The following is an 18,330-nucleotide window of genomic DNA, read 5'->3' on the forward strand; positions in this document are numbered from 1 at the left end:
CTCGTGAAGCACTTTCAGAATCAGTAACTAGATTTTCGATATCTTGTATAGTTTAGAAATAATCGAGTGAGATCACTTACCGTTTCCACCCTGTATAATCCGTCTGTATCTCCAGGTCACCTAGATACATTCCATAGCAGCTGTAATAGACATTTAGGTACATATATTTACCAATTTTGGTGATAAATAGGCATTTTGTATTAGTTTTTGTATAACGCCTGAACTAAAACAAAGGGTAATATTTTAGTGTTATACATAGATTTCGAATATAAAAATATATAATTTAACTAATTAAGACATGACAAAAAAACTGAGATATGTCTCGTTTCTGTCGGGCCTGGGTCACAGATGACCGTTCTTCTTTTGTACTAAAAGGTAAAGTATTAAGAAAAAACAATTTTTTAATCATACATAATTGTGTATTTAAATAATGAAATAAAGTAATTAATTATTAAATGCCAATTTATTATTAACAGTTCTCGATAATTTATCGATTGAAAAATATTCGGTATTTGAATCGAAAGGTATATTCAATTTTATCAATATCAAAATATTCAATTTTAATGATAAAATAATTATTATTTACTACCACCTATTTAACTTGCATTCTTATTTAAAATTATTGATGGAAAACATTGGTTTTAGGCTTTACTTGCTAACATTATCAAGTAATGAGTGCCATTACTGTGGCAGTACTAAATGTATGGAAGCTAGTAACATTAAATTTTCGGATATTATCCAGTCTGTAACCTATTACTAATATCGTTTGAAAGAGCTCGTGAAGCACTTTCAGGATCAGTAATCAGTTTTTCGGTATCTTGTGTAGTTTAGAAATAATCGAGTTAGATCACTTATCGTTTCCACCCTGTATAGGTACTTAATATGTATTTGAAATGTATTACTAATTATTGCTATAAGAATTTTGACCGAATAAAACTTTCAATTCTATTAGAACTTTAGACATTTCTCTCACTTTAAGCGGCATTGGATTTTTAATCGGATTTTGAAACTGTTACAGATATAATATATCTATAATATTATTAAAGATGCTCCCATATTGCTGTCAACGGAACGGGGCAACAACGACTAGGCGCTGCGGAGACATTTGAGTACATACGCGTGCGTGTGTGTGACGAAGTCCTTGCGAGCAAATCCGTGGGTTGCGCGTACGTTAAAAAACCCATGCCAAAGCGGGAATACAAATAGATACAGCAACATTCATTGTAACGTACCTACTCATTATTATGGAGTACTGTAGATGTAGCGACCCGTTGATGCATAGTTGTCGATATCTAGACAATAAATACATCGACGTTCGATAACAAAATATTCATTGTAACGTACTAATTAATATAGAGTACCGTAGATGTAGCGACCCGTTGATGCATAGTTGTCAATATCTAGACAATAGATACTTCGACGTTCGATAGCAAGTATGACACCCCTTGTAATAACGATCACTTTTCCATGGCGTACCCGGGTAAACACAGACATGTGAACTATGGTTAGGCATAGATGTATCAATGAAGGAGAATCAAGGGGAGGGAAAAGTACTGAAGCATGTTTATGTAATTAAGATGTTGTCTTCCATATCTTTCAAAACTTTTAACACTACTTAATTGTAAATACCAACTGAATATCAGTAGTGCAAAATAAAATGAAAGAGAGAAAGAAATATTTTTTTATTTAGTCTAAAATCCTTAGACTACAACATCAATATACATAATTTGTTTAATTAAAATGTTTTCAGTCCACTTCGGAATATCTACAATACCTACATTATTATAAAACAAAGTCGCTTTCCTGTCTGTCTGTCTGTCCCTACCTACTTATGCTTTGATCTTCAAAACTACGCAACGGATGTTGATGCGGTTTTTTTTAAATAATTAGATTAATGCCCGTTTTCACCACCAATCCCTAATTTTTAAGGGACCCCTATGGTAACACGTAACAGGAATTTTTTTTTCGTAGGGGTCACTTAAAATTAGGAATCAATGGTGAAAACGGGCATAAGTGATTCAATAGGAAAGTTTTAAGTATAATTTGTACCTGTGCAAAGCAGCCCGGTCGCTGGTTTATAATAATTACTGCACATCACAATCTAGGACTATTACCATAATAAATTTAATATTGAAGTGAATGTAAAAGAAATTTAATTATCCTACTTACGGCGCACTGAAAATTAAGAAGAAATTTATTTCAAAAGATTTACATTTAAAATTAAGCCCTTTGAGGGATTGAAATATAAACCCTATTCATCATCCGTACGACATTAGTGATTGAAATTGTGAGAGTTTAGGCCCCACGCACACGATTGATTATGATGTCCCAAAATAAATTCTTTAAAAAGAGTCTGTTACCACACAAACATTTGACTGTTTATAGATGTTGAATGTTGGTCTCTAATATCTTAACAGTATTTTTAATATCTTTAAAGACCGACGACATCGTAAAGGTAGCAGGGAAGCGCTGGACGCAGGCGGCTACCAATCGATCAACATGGAAAGCATTGGGGGAGGCCCATGTTCAGCAGTGGACTTCCTATGGCTGAAATGATGATGATGATGAAAGACTAGACAAAAAGCATTTTACGTTTTGTCGGCACTGGAATTCATGGTATATGCTTACCCTTACACATATTATTTACTTTTATTCCAGTAAATAGACTCCTGAGTAAATTAATTGGAAAATATACTTCATCTGACTGTAAAATAGGTTTCTTCTTAGTAATATTTAAAATGTTTAGAAATACCTTTATTTTATTATTTAACAAATTAATGTTTCGACGACTGGTTTTGTACTTTATTGTGGTTTGCGTTTGAATTCCAATGGGAGCATGGACAAAATATTAACTTACTTATAAGTAATATTATTAAATATTTATATTCTCATGTTGTAACTTCAGACGAGTTTTACAAGAACTTCATGAAACTTCTTACACGTGTTTGAAATCTTCATCACAATTTATGAAATGTATATAATAAATAGCAAGCGCATTCTTACCAAGCGGCCAATTTTTCATGATTAAAATGATCGCAACTGTACACAAATGTGGAGCTAACCACGATTGCATTGCAACTAGCAGCGACATCTTGTGTCTTACTTTTGTCAGCGACCGGTGCGACAGCGCCGATGTGTTTGGCGACATTCAAAGGTTTGGCCAAACCAACGCGTGCAGCCCGCGTGCGCGATGTCGATGGCGATCGAAATCAGTGCCCCGATTGCGCTAATTTTTAACGTCTCCAATACATTGGCGCTTCTTCACCGGTTGCGCTCCGTTTTTCATTCCACCTGAGGTGCAAATTCGGTATCGCGGTAAAGTTCACGCGCAAACAAAGACGAAACATCGGATTTAATCACTTTCCAATAAAAGTCCGAACACGCCGTCTCCACCGCCATCGTGCACGAGGGCTGCACGCGTTGGTTTGGTCGAACCTTAAAACAGTATTCCAGACACTTCTTTTATGAATCCCTCCACTCAATCTTCGTGTCGTGAACAAAATTTTTTTATGCAGAAAACCAATATTATCCGATATCAAAGGAAACGCAAAATATGTGTGGCTTGCACACTCGGACATCACAAATTGGCAGGCTAATTAAAATTTCGCATTGATACGGAAAACATGGGGAAAGGGGTCTGGCTTTCCCCTTTGATTTCGGGAGTCGGCTTGATGTCGAATTCAAAGAGACGTATTTAATAGGAATGTGAAAACACATCGACTGTCGATGAATCGTTTATTCAATTGCATCATTATTAATTTTAGTGCTAAGCTTAGAGATTAGCTTGTACGTCTGCGAATGAAAAAAAACCTAGGTACGTACCTACTTTGTTTCTAGGTAGATACATCTATATTTCCATAGGATTTTTTCCCATGTAAAATAGTTGATCACTTGACTAGGTATACAAGTTAAAGACATTTCATAAATAAAACTCTTAAATTTCGTATTTCGTTGTTTTCTTGAGACGTTACAATTATGATGCTGTCCGATCGGACATTCGGAATCCAAAAGAGAAGTGAGTTTACACATTACATTCAATAAAAAGTTATCGATATCAATGTAACTCCAAATATAACACATCCCTAGGCATTACACACTATTCGAATTAGCTGCTGCCGAGCGAGCCATACGGTTGCGTTCTTATATGTAGACACGCTGAGCGTGCCGCGTAGCTGGTTATTAAGTAAGGCTGAGTTACTAGGGCACTATTTAAGTTGTGAGCCTCGACAACATAACGTGTTGTTAGACAACATCTGATACTTTTAATGAAAAGTTTGACATTTTTGACTACAACCTTATTCAAAACTTTTTATCATTTGAGCACGTTTTGTACTATTAACATTGAATTGAAAATTATCTTGACTACAAAAACATGGAATTGACTTGCGGAAATTTTCGCGCGAAGATTTATTATGACTTTCGACGTGGTTAATCAATACAAAACTGAAGCGGTCAGCTAAATTTCACTTTTGGTGATAAAGATCTGTTCTTTACCATTGTAAAACGCTAGTTTAAGAAGTATAATATTGTATGTCATTGGCTCACCAGTGAACTTTGCGAAAGTCGTCCAAAATGACTAATAGTGGCGGAAAACATTGATGTTGTCAGAAAAATGGAAGAGAAACCTCGTCATGTGATATATCGTATGATTGAGATAATCCTAGGCATTAATTCCACTAGCAGTAATAATCTATTGTATGACCATATTATGGTTAATACGTTTTTTTCTCGCTGGATGTCACAAAATTTTTCAAACGCTCAATAGGACGCTTGTGTCGTTTAGTCCTTGGAAATGTTTGATAAATACGTTTAAAAAGCTTTAAAAGCCGTTTTTAAAATTGTGACAGTTGACGAATTAAGGATCTATGCATAATGATCCTGAAAATAAACAGCTATCGACTATGGAGGTGTTTTAAGATGAACCAATTCCAACAAAAGTCCCATGCGCTCGGAACACTTTGAAACTTACGGTCGCCTATTTTTCCGAAATATCCGATTATATGACAGAAACGTCACTAGAGAAATTTAGAATGGTTAATTCTTAATAGTAAACAGCCACTTTTTTTCCAAAAGTCTTCAGTTTAATAAGGGAAACTGACCAGCATAGTCGAATCGCCATTCGTGACGAAAATGTGAGCTTTTACACGTCTCGTCAAACAACTGACTATTTGAACACTCAAAATATGAAATAAACAGGTCCAACGCTACAAAATTCTTGCTTGGAATCTAAACACTTCTTTTGGTACCCAAATATTAAAATTAAATGCGTGAACAGCGATTTATGTAGCCAGAAGCAACTGTCGGTGCGGTCAAAAACCATGCTTTGGAGGTGCCTCAAGTTGAGTGGAAAAAATGCTATGAAAAGTGTTTCGGACACATTAAAAAGTACATAAATCATGAAAGACAATACCAATAAACGCAATCAATACCATTTTAATAATAAACTACTTTGTTTTCATAGTTAGGCTCACAACTTAAATAGTGTCCCACGTACACCATCTTACTGTAACTTTAACAAACGTCAAAAATCTGCCAAACTTCATACAAAAAATAGCGGTTATCGTTATAGTTACAGTTGAAGTCAGCTGGAGCAACAGCCTAAGTCATTCATAATAACGCAGCAGTGAGAAGAATAATCAAGAAAAAAAAGGAAACAAGAACTTATTTTTGCAGGCCAGTGTATTAGTCAATTATTCAGCTTTAGCTTCATAAGAGTAAGAATTAACAAACCTTAAACACTTGTTACATAGCTTCGAATCCCGCCGCCGCTCGACTGTTGTGGTGAGCCCACTCGTAACACAAACTTATTTAGCTTAACACGAGGGGCTAACGGGACTATTAGTAATTTAATTTTGTGCAATACAAATTTCTAATAATTTTTTTTATTAAAAAAAAGCTTACCGAAAGTCATTGGAGCCCCCATGCTTACAATAAATTGGCCAGTCTAGAAATCATCGGGGATGGCAGTATAGCGGTGCACGTCGAATGACTGAAATGATGATAATAATGAAAACGCAGCACGCAGAATTGACGGCCGTTGGGCCAGCAATGTTCTGGAGTGAAGGCTATGTACCATAAACGTAGCTTGGGACGTCCACCCACAACCTGAGACGACCTGAAGACGACCTGTTAACGCTACGCTTCCAACAATACGACGTGAAGTCTTTGGGGGAGGCCTATGTTCAGCAGTGGACGTCCTGTGGCTGAAATGATGATGATGAATGAGTATTCATCATAATCATCATGTCATTTCATTAGTACTTTCTTACACGCTTGCCGCTCTGCTCCACGCTCCGCGTATGAACAAGTCGCCGCTAACTGGAACAGAATGGCCAACGTAAACGGATATACGGATATGTCCACGGCCACGAATGAAGAACGTGGGGGGTAAGGGTGCCAATCACCCCCCCCCCCTCACATCTATCTGGGGCATCGCATTCAAAGGGATCCCGACTGTGATTAGCCAAATGCGATCGCATTGTCCAAAATAATACCATTTAGGATGCCTAATGGAATTGTATGTTCGATATATGCACATCGCATGTATGAATTTCATAATTGTGTAATTCGAATGATTAACAGAGAATTTGTCAAGTTTTAACAATGTAAAGAGAATTTTCGGAAATCTCTGATTGTTGAATGTTATCTTTCTTTAAAAAAAATGAAGGAATGTTTTCTTCGAGTAAAATTTTTCAAGTGGCATTACAAAATTTCACCTGTATACTCTCTATTCTGCATAGAAAGAATATAAAATTGGCCAAATTAAGCCATAATAAGGATACCCAATCCTATCCTACAATATTTTTTTGACAAATAAAAAATTAATGTAGGTAGGTAGGTACTTTATAGTATACCAGCTTTTTCCCGCGACTTCACCCTCGTGAAATTTAGTTTGTCATAAATTATAGCCTATACCTATTTTATTCTGAGTTATAAACAAAATACTGTAAAGTTTCATCAAAATCCGTTCAGTAGTTATTGCGTGAAAGAGTAACAAACATGTAGACATCCCGACAACCAGACATCCATACAAACTTTCGCATTTAATATTAGATAGTAGGATTAATCTATAAGATCATAGCATGTCAATGTCCAGTGCAGAGTACACGAGGTGGGCGATACTGACATTACTGACGTGCGTCTCGCGCAGGACCGCAGGGCGAAGGTGAATAGTGTTGTCGGACTATCGATAAAGTAAAGTAAAAGCAAAAACTCATTTGCCAACAAAAGGTTATAACGATATTTTCCTAGCGGCTGCTCCACTAAGCTCTGCGTTCTCTAACTGTCCTGATTTAAGTCAAAGTCAAAATCAAAATTTCTTTATTTGTATAGACTATTTAAATTTTTAAATAGGACACACTGTTAATGGCATTTAACAGTACTCGTATTAAACTCTTAAACTTGTGTGAAAATATTCCCAACCTTAATCCATACTGAACTCTATGATACAACTTTAGAGTAAGGAGACTCCAAGCAGATCACCGAGACGTTAAACAATCAGTTGGACTGACGTACTTTATTGACTAACTGCTGGTAACAACACTAGCTGGCGCTAATGTACTTTATCGAACAACTGGCAGTAACAGCACTATGCTAAGGGCGCGTGTCCACCCACGCAGCCCACTTTAATTAAGATGCGCTCACTCTGTTTTATGCAGCATTCAATTTCGATTTTGCTAGTTAAACTTTTATAAAAAGCCTTTGAAATATTCCAGGAAGCAGGAAGCAGGACTCTACGAAGACGTTTTCAATTTACTCTGTAGGAAGAACCCTTTGACGGTGCTATTCTGAACGTACCAAGGTTTATGTTAGCACAAAGAAATAAATTCATTAAACCCGTGCTTTCCTTTACAGCACGCTCCTTTATTGCGCGGTAATGGAAATTATTTGGAAAAATCCTTCTTTAATTAAAATCAGCTCAAAATAGAAAATAGCTCACTCGCTGAAAATATTTCATTTTCAGAGCTTTAAATTTTTGTGCCGTATCGAGGTAGATAATTCAATAGCGGAAACGTGGCACTTTAGATTACCATTTATGTATTACTTACTTGTGTTATTTATGTATTACTATTACAAAATCACGATCACGATCGCTGACGCGAGCTGCACGCGTTCATTAAGGCCGAAGCTTAAGACTTAATTTGTCTAGTGCAAATTAAGACTAATTCCACGTAGACTCTTATTTAAATTATTTAAATAAGGCGTATATTGACATTTCGATGCTGCTCGTTTGATGCACCGCGAGTTTGCAGATTCACGTTAAATAATTAATTAAGCAATCTTAAACTTTGCAACAGCCGCAAGCATTTTCAGAGTTTGACAGTAAGTTGGTTGGGTACTTACAAAATTAAAAAAATGTAAACCACTAAATTGTCCTAAACACTAGTCTAGGAACACCATTTACTAAGTAACTATGATACGTGAATAGACATATTTGCTAATCCCAATGGCTCTCTGTCCTATGAATAGCCGTAGTGAAAATACCAGAACCATTTTATTATTCCATGGACCATCTAAAAATATAACAAAGCTGTCACGTGAAAAGTGCTTCATTTTTATCAGCGTGCACCCGAAGTGCTTTCCAATCAACTAATCCTTTCTGTGGGCGCGAGTTCCATTGTGAAGACCTTCATAACTGCGCTTTAATAAAATAAAACATAATAAAGGAGCAGTAAAGGTGCCGTTCCGACACTGACGACAGAATAAAACGCTTAGGCTGGGTTGCACCATCTTACTTTAACTTTGACAAACGTCAAAAATCTGTCAAACTCCATACAAAAAACGCCCGTCATCGTTATAGTTACGGTCAAAATTAGGTGGTGTAACTCAGCCTTAGCCTAGGCGCAGACCAGCGATTTTCAACCGACTTCAAAAAAGGAGGAGGTTCTCAATTCGACCCGTATGTTTTTTTTTCTATGTTTGTTACGCGATAACTCCGCCAATTATGAACCGATTTGAACAAATCTTTTTTTGGCGTATAGGTAATACCTCAAGGGTGGTCCTATTTAAATTTAATAATAGAAAAAACAACCCCCAAGGGTGGAAAATTGGGGATGAACTTTTTTATACGCAATATCTCCGCCGATTATAAATCAATTTGAACGATTATTTTTTTGTTGAATAGGTATTATCAAAAGGGTGGTTTCATGCGAATTTGAAGAAAATATTTCATCCCCAAGGGTGGAAAATTGGAGATGAACTTTTTTATACGCAATATTTTTAATTTTTAGTTTTTTTTTTGTGTTCACGCATTTGAAGTCGGTTTTATTAGTCGGCCGATAGTTTAGTCGGGCAGTTAATCAGTATGGGCATGTATGGAAGTGTGAACATTACTCCGAATTACAAATTGATCGGTTTTTGCGGGACATTGCAAACGGAATGAAACACTCGTACTACTGAACGGGATCCTTCAAAAAACTGAATGTCCCCGTTGGAACAAGCCCTTACTATATCAACTATAGGTCAGTAGAATTAAACACAAAAATTGATTAAATCGGAAATAATTCCTACAAAAGATTTTTATGCTTTAATGGCTTCATTGGTTGCCCATTAAGACTCTCCTAAGTTTTCGACTTCGACGGAGTTGTGCTTAAGTGGTGGGGGCCCCCGAAAGGGGCGTTTTTTCGGTTTTCCGGTTATACCGCGTAAAGGACTCACCCTATCAAAAAGTGGTCTTCCTGACGGTTAAAGGGCACTTAATCCTGCATTAAATAAGACCAATTTCATATGTTTTGAACAAACCGTTCTCGTGCCATTGTTCGGCAAAGTAGAAAATATGTGTATAATTAATGACCCTCTCTACGTCCAATGGCTCGTTACCCGCAGGCTTCCAAGTATTGAAAAGGAGTGCCTCAACCAGTGTAACCCTATTAAGGCTTACGAGCTGGATGCCCCTATCCTTGTTCGTCCCAGCCGTTCCTTAACTGCGGTTGCTGCACCTCTTCCTGGCACTCTCCTGAACGACTCTGTGTTACCTAATGTGGCTGCCCCTCTTCCTTGTACCCTCCTGTACGATTTCATTGCTTAGCCATATGCCTGGTCCAAGGTTCGACGCCACAAAATCAACTTCGTACGAGTGAAAATAGTTTAAATACTATTTCCCGTGCTTGCAACATTTTTCTTTACTGCTTCGCCTCTATTAGTCGTAGAGTGATTGTATATATCCTATAGCCTTCCTCAATGTATGAGCTATTCAACACAAAAATAATGATTTCAATCAAACTAGTAATTCTTAAGATTAGCGCGTTCAAACAAACAAACAAAAAACTCTTCAGCGTTTTAATATGAACTTGTTGTTGTTGATTTTTGGCGTCGAACCTTAGACCAGGCATACGGCTAGGCAACGTAGTCATGCAGGAGGATACAAGGAAGAGGGGCAGCCACAGTAGGTAACACAGAGTCGTTCAGGTGAGTGCCAGGAAGAGGTGCAGCAACCGCAGTTAAGGAACGGCTGGGACGAACAAGGATAGGCGCATCAAGCTCGTAAGCCTTGATAGGGTTACACTGTTTGAGGTGGCTCTTTTCAAGACTTGGAAGCCTGTGGGTAACAAACCATTGGACGTGGAGAGGGTCATTAATTATACGTATATTTTAGACTTTGCCGAACTTTAGCGCGAGAACGGTTTGTCCAAAACATATGAATTTGGTCTTATTCAATGCAGGATTAAGTGCCCTTCAACCGTCATGAAGACCACTTTTTGATAGGGTAAGTCCTTTACGCGGTATAACCGGAAAACCGAAAAAATGCCCCTTTCGGGGGCCCCCACCACTTAAGCAAAACTCCGTCGAAGTCGAAAACTTAGGAGAGTCTTAATGGGCAACCAATGAAGCCATTAAAACAATAAAATCTTTTGTAGGAATTATTTCCGATTTAAAAGCTAATTCTACTGGACTACTAGTAGAGATGAGATAGAGTAAATCAAAATAAACTTTATTCGGGTAAGATATATGAACAACAAACTACATAAATTACCCTTCGATCGACAAAACCAACTACATATCGGATGATCGGATCAGCGCAAAAAATTCGTCTCGGGCAATAAGAGCGCACTTGAAAGGTGAATTCCTTTTTTCGTCTGGCATCAATTTATTTCCACAATATTTTATAATCTTTAAAACACCCATCTACACCCTGCTAGCTGTGAGTTGGCATTAATTAAATAAGAAATCACTTCTCAATTGCGCAATTATTTCACGAATAACGTAATTTTTCGATAAATATACCTACTCCTAAGCATTGATGGTCCCAAAACTAAGTCAAACGTGTCTCTTGGGAATTGGAGTGAGGCTTGATTTTATATGACATGGAATTTACAAATACGTAAAGTTAAAATAATTATCATAATCCACATGACAAGAGCGTTCATGAGTGAGCCAAGTGTGCTCAGTAAAATGGTTTCCAAGAATTTTATATGTGACTAGCGGCCGCCCGCGACTTCGTACGCGTGGACCCCGTTTTACCCCCTTAGGGGTAGAGTTTCGTAAAGTCCGGTCTTAGCGGGTGTCTACTCGCTATAAGACCTGCCAAATTTAAAGGTTTAGGTGTTATAGTTTCTGAGATTTCGTGATAAGTGAGTCGTCAGTGACCTTTCGATTTTATTTATATTACTTGACATTCTGTGAGTGCTATTATTGTTTATGTTTTATTTATGTAGTTTACATAGGTACGTGAAAATTATGTAATTTATCGACTGCATGATCCCGACGCATCTAAATATTGTATAAAATTAAGATTTCAGTAATGCCATTGCACTATAAAAAGCTTCACGGGCCAACGGATTAGAGAGTCCCTAACTCTACAAAACCAGTGCCTGGTTTTGATTCCTTTATTTGGACACAATCTTACGGGGTGATAGTATAAAATGTATGACTTACACTATCAATAAAATTTCTGTTGATGTTCTGATACAATTAAATGCTAGTCTATTACCTAAAGAGTGATAGAAAATGATAAAGTTTTATTATCATTCATCCACAACGACGTAATTATCTATCCATGTGACCTAATTTCGTTGCGGGTTCAATAACAGTTTAAAAACTTTCCCCCGGACAAACTTGACATTCAGTGGTTGAGTTTTTTAATGGCGGTCAAGCTGTAAATCCTGGCTACACAGGGGTTGCAGCGGTGGAAACGAGAGGTGGGAATAGCCCCGTATAATTACGTAATTATCTTTCCATGTGACAGATCCTATGGCTTCATTTCGCGGTCACCAGTCACATACGACTGTCGCAGGCGCTTATATCAAATCGCCACCTTAACGGTATTAAGTTTGCACTATGCAGCCAGCATATCAAGGGTTATGCACTTACTATAGTGAAAATAACTGCGATTCAGGGAGCACTGGCGGAATTCTCTCCTTTCAAGTGGTATTCCTTCAACGAAAAGTTATTTGGAAATTAAATTTCGTTTCTGCTTTAGCAATTTATTTATAATTAGACATAGGGAATTTAATTTTGAATTTCCTTTAGTGTGCAATTAATGATAAAGCTTCTGGTGCAGTAAATATTTTGCTTATTTGTACAGGTAAGCGATAATTTAAAACTCTTTCGTGAAATTGGAGATTGCTACGGACTCAGATGAAATATCGAATGATTGCTTTATTAATAAATTGTGCCTTTGTTGTCAATACCGTAGTTGTAAAAATGTAAGACATTATTAAACATTTTAACCAAACAAACTTTTGATTTTTTTCTGTAGTGAGCTGACGATCTCAACCAGGAACCGGGTGCGCGTGCCGACCTTGACGGTGAGGTCCTGCAGCCGCCGGAAGGAATTAAGGTCGTCCCCAGTGGGCGCCTCGTCGGCGGACACCTCCAAGCGCACGCGGCTATGTTGGTTTCTTAAATGTAATGGGTTGTCTAGAACAGATCGCTTACCTTGCATTCAGTGGAGCTGACGATCTCAACCAGGAACCGGGTGCGCGTGCCGACCTTGACGGTGAGGTCCTGCAGCCGTCGTAGGAAGGTGGGCGGGTCGTCCCCAGTGGGCGCCTCGTCGGAGGACACCTCCAAGCACACGCGGCTGTGTTGGTTGCTTAAATTTAATGGGTTGTCTAGAGCAGATCGCTTACCTTGCATTCAGTGGAGCTGACGATCTCAACCAGGAACCGGGTGCGCGTGCCGACCTTGACGGTGAGGTCCTGTAGCCGTCGTAGGAAGGTGGGCGGGTCGTCCCCAGTGGGCGCCTCGTCGGCGGACACCTCCAAGCGCACGCGGGCCGTGTCCTTCCCGGCTGCGTTGGTTGCCTGGGCAGAGACAAAAATGACATTCATGGTCATGAAATAAATTTAAATAAGGGATACTGTCTTAACCCATCATCTCTACACATTTTAATACAAAAGTCAGTTTGTAAAGATATTTTGAATTTGCAAAACATAATCACATTGTCATTACAAAAGGGTAACCTAATGAAAAATGATTTTACAAATCTATACTACTTAGATTATTATTATATTTATGGAAAGAAGTACTTCATTTATGGTAAGAATATAGGAATATAGCTATTGCAGAAAAATATGGGTGCATTAATAATCCAGTGCTTCAACAATCGGTGTCTGAGAGACGTAACTTTATACGTATGGTATCGGTATCAATATTTTGCAGAAGATGATAAATATTATTCAACAGAAACATTACCGGTACTCAGATACCAATACCGGTACGTATTTTATTCTTATTTTAACGCCTTTTCGTGTGATAATAGAAGACGCACCATGTCACATCGTAAAACATCTTTACACGCATCTTTGCGAACTGAGTGTACGACTGTACGTTGTATTTAGACCTGACAATAAAGTTTTAATTACAGGTCTATTTGTGCTAAATTCCATTCTACTAGTCATAGACCGTTCAGTCTGACAGTTAAACTATTAACTAATCGACTGGAAGCCTGCCAATGACACCGCTAGTTTACCTTAGAGATGCGTTTGCGCATCATTAATTTCACGCACGCAGATCTATTATCTATTACTTGTTACGTTTTTTGAGAATAGAAAAATATATAGAGTTAATAATTCGCCAAGTTGCGCATGCAATACGTAAATTACGATTAGACTAGGCGCAGACCACCGACTTATAGTTGGCTGATAGTTGGGTATTTGTATGTATGAAGAATCGGCCAAATCAAATCGGTGTAATGTGCGCTCTTCTATACATGCCCATACTGATCAACTGCCCGACTAAACTATCTGCCGACGAAAAATCGATTAGATGCTGTAGATTTTGATAAGCGTGGGTATAATTGTATGGAGTATAGAGTCAAATAGGTATCAATAGTCTTTTAAAAGAAACTTATGAATGTAACTACATTTTGACCGCAGCTTCGCTCGCATGAATTTCAGTCTGTCAGACAGATACTTAATCTTTTTCGCAGAGCAAAAACTAAAAAAAATAGTACTCGTGTTATGGAGATACGAGTACCTACATACCTATTACTTTCCTGTGAAAATAACTCTATACTGAAACTCATCTAATCGTTCTGTGGCTTGATCATGAAAGAGTAATAGGTAAGTAAACATCTATCCTTCCATCTTCAAAAACTTCTACTTATTTATACACTCGGCATCAATTAAACCGCACCTCATGAGACGCGAAATTTAAAGATTTTCTTCTGACACAATCATGGTGCCCTAACAATATTGGTGTTATTTGAAAGCCCAATAAATAAACTTAAAGAAAAACACATTCAATTTTTTTATAATCAATTAACAGGTACCATAAACCTGAAAAAAGGCCTCACTTGGGGCTCACCTCTGGGACCAATCAGACCAATTTTTGTTGTTAAAAAACCAAATACGATCTTACGTGTCCTTTTGAACAGATGGATAGCGATTAATCACAATTTAACAGTTAAATAGCCATAAAAGTTGGCTCAAGCGTAACTACCTGTCGCTCTAAGAAAAGAGTGGATCCTTCTAAAAACACATTTTTGGGGTAAAACCCTTTCCTTTAATGAAATGAAGTTTAGATCTAGGCTGTCAAATAGTAGGTACCAATGTTAGTGGGAAGTGGGGATGCATACGTTTGAAAAGTGCTTTTGCGGGAGGTGCGATTTATTTGATGCCGAGTGTATTTTTTTTTATCCACAACGAGGAAGCTCTTGGCTTGTATCTCACCTGATGGTAAGTTATGATCAGGCCGAAGGTGGAAGCGAGCTTCACGTGGAATCCTCAACCAGGAGGAACTGGCTATCTTACCTCTAACTGCCGGAACACAACAATGCTGTTAACATTGTTGTTATGGCGACAGACCTAGGTAAGATGGTGGTAGCTAGCCAGGCGGACTTAGAACAAGCCCTACCACCAACCAAACCGAACAGAAAAATCTGCCCCCACTGGGAATCGAACCCGGGACCTCTACGTCTGAAGCAGGTGGTCTTACCACTAGACCACAGAGGCAGTTACATTATACTAGGATAGCATAGGATAGAAAGTATACTAACTTGTAGCGTGTAAACGCCACTATCCCCGGCGCGCGCGGCGTTCACGGTGAGGCGGACGCCGCCCGCGTCGTCCGAGGTCGTGAAGCGGTCGTCTAGCGACGCCCCCGCGCGGCTCCTGCAAACACTTGCATAGTAAATAACCTACACATGCACTGCCAATGTCATTGTTGTCAATATCAAAAAGTAGTAAAGTCCGGTCGCCGAGCACGTAGAATTTCGTCCAATGACCCCAAGCTACCTATCCTTATCGCTCGCGCGTAATTATATTGCTGTCGCGACTGTGCGACGGGCGCGGCAGCAGTGAGTGTGCGGCGACCGGACTATAGAACTTGTAGGATCGGTCCAACCCCGTCGCTGCACGATTGTGGTGAACCCACTCGGTGCTTATCTCGCGGGGTTAGCGAGACTACTAGTAGTTTGTGCAATACAAACTGCAGTTCAAATGACACTGTCTTCGAAAATAATTATAATATAATTACACATCCACGGCTCTCGACAGTCGGTTTAAGACTGCCAATATAGAGCGGGATTCATCCCTGCTAAAATTTCTAGAACCGGTTTTACCGGTCCCAGTTCCCACTAGCGAGCACTGTCATGACATGCCACGGCATCCTTTTAAATCAAAGCTTCATCATTTCAATATAGTCGGATCTTTACAATGTGAGTATCATGTCACCCACTCTTCATGAATAGAACCGATTATAATGAAACCGATGAACCCATGTTTACATTTAAGCTATTTTGAATAAAATTTATTTCTATTCAATTTCACAATACATAACAAAAAGTAATTTGTATAGGCTGTTCATCAATTTGTGGACAAGTGACTACTTTCAGAGTGAATATTGTTAACAATATTGCTTTCTTGTCCACTCTATGGACAGGCTATATTTACAAAACATTTACCACAGTGCCACAACTAAAAATTTGAAAAAAATTAAAAAATAATTTAATTACAGAAAATTGAAACACCTCTGAATCTGTCATAAAACTTCAAGTAGTAGGTTTGTGGCATTGTATATTTGTTTACATATTAATGAATGATATTCTAATAGAAATTGACATACTTAGTGGCTAGTGAGTGAAGTTGTGGTAAAAATAAAACAATGATTTTTGTCTAAGCTATAAATGAGAAACAACAAATAACTCTTACGTTCGTTTCATATTTTTATTGTTTTTCTTTGCTTTTATACTGGACACTGTTTGTTGTCAGCATCGAAAAGATTAACCTTTGCCATTCAGGAAAGTTCTGAGTCAAAGTAGACATTCAGAATTACAATAACAGCTTGAAATCGGTACCAAAAGCAGTGAACACAAAAAGTCCTAAAGTAAATACTTACCAGTCCAAAAAAAGTAAAGGTTTTAATGGTAATAAGTTGTAACTGGGTCACCTACAACGAGAATCTTCAAACAATATTTTGAATTATGGTACCGATACGTAATGCCATGCAATTGGTATCGGTACCAAAAATGTGGTGTGTCAAGCCCTAGCTTCATAAGAGCGCGGCGAGCTACCTTCGACATACTGAGCCCATACCATAGTAAATAAAAGTTTTATCAAACGCAATGTTTCTTTATTGCCTCCTTGAAGTAACTCCGCGTTCAATAAAATGCTTTCTTTCACTAAGAATACTTGGAAACTTGTATTGCTGCCCTATTCTTAAATCGTTAATTGTATAGTTCTTTATATGAGACTAGCGGCCGCCCGCGACCTCGTACGCGTGGATTCCGTTTTACCCCCTTAGGGGTGGAGTTTCGTAAAATCCTACGTCATAACACCTGCCTGAATTTCAGCCCGATCCGTCCAGTGGTTTGGGCTGTGCGTTGATAGATTACTATGTCAGTCAATCAGTCAGTCGGTCACCTTTGAGTTTTATATATTTAGACTATTGTATTGTTTGTGGGTATTTTGTTGTGGTGGTGGTAATTTGTGTTTGTTTGGCCGTAGAAGGAAAGGGCGTCCGAAAACATGATGGAAAGACGATTCCGCCTAACCTTGGGACCTGGGATCCTGCTGGACCAGAGTTAGAGAAAATAGAGCTCAGAAGGCGCTGGAGGAGGCCTATGCCAAAAGGCACGCCGAATAGGGATGTTTCCTGGGCCAAAAAGCAAGAGTTTTAATTAGTCCGTCAGTTAACTTATCCAAAAATACTCTACACGTATTTTTCATTTTATCAAACTAATGAAAATTTAAAGAGATAAAGCGCGCCAAAGTTCATAAGAAGAGGTCCGTGACGTCAATGCTTGCATAAAAGTGCCGCACGTTGTGACGTCGTGCGGAACTTCAACGCACCATAACTATGTAATTATTTGTTAGATTGACAAATAAAAATATACGTGTCCAATATTTTTTGATATTAAACATGACGGACTAAAAAAATTTTTTTAGGAAACTAGCCTATTACGAGATAGGTATACAAATTTTAAGTACATAATGGATGCAGTAAAATATTGAGTTATTGAGTATCTATTAAGTATACTCTAATTCGAAAAAGAAGGGTTTCATTATTATTTGTATTTATTGCAAGTCTGTTAGGAGAAAACACTTATATTACATGAAGATTTGTATTTAGTGAAGAGTAAGTGAAGTAGGTACCTTGTTAAGTTAAATAACAATACTGGATACTTACTTGTATTCAAACAAGGTGAAAATAATGTTTGATCTTTTGATAGCTTCTTTAGCTTAGTTCTTTAGTTCCAAAATCTAAGGATTCGATTTCTGAAAATTTATTAACCGCTTACAATGATGTGAACTAATTTTGGTTGAAAAATGTAATGGTGTAAGACTGCCTATATATGGTAGCTAAACTCCATGACGCGCGACCTAATTACAGGCGGCAGGAGGCGTTCCAGAGAACCCATCAAGCCCTACTAAGGTGATAACTTAGTTA

General features: G+C 38.0%; 1 protein-coding gene across 1 annotated transcript in view; it reads right to left on the reverse strand.

Moving 5' to 3' along the window:
* Positions 1–18,330, reverse strand: part of LOC114359262 (titin homolog) — a 129,689-nt gene that overhangs the window by 52,603 nt on the left and 58,756 nt on the right. The window contains exons 2-3 of the mRNA XM_028313571.1: positions 15,440–15,554; positions 13,071–13,244 (exon numbers count right to left, since the gene is read on the reverse strand). Of these exons, the coding sequence (XP_028169372.1) occupies positions 13,071–13,244; positions 15,440–15,554 (289 nt within the window). The remainder of the gene's footprint in view (positions 1–13,070; positions 13,245–15,439; positions 15,555–18,330) is intronic.

This window comes from Ostrinia furnacalis, unplaced genomic scaffold (assembly GCF_004193835.3).
Source record: "Ostrinia furnacalis isolate ACB-3 unplaced genomic scaffold, ASM419383v2 OfSCF0313, whole genome shotgun sequence".
Classification (NCBI taxonomy): Eukaryota; Metazoa; Arthropoda; class Insecta; order Lepidoptera; family Crambidae; genus Ostrinia; species Ostrinia furnacalis.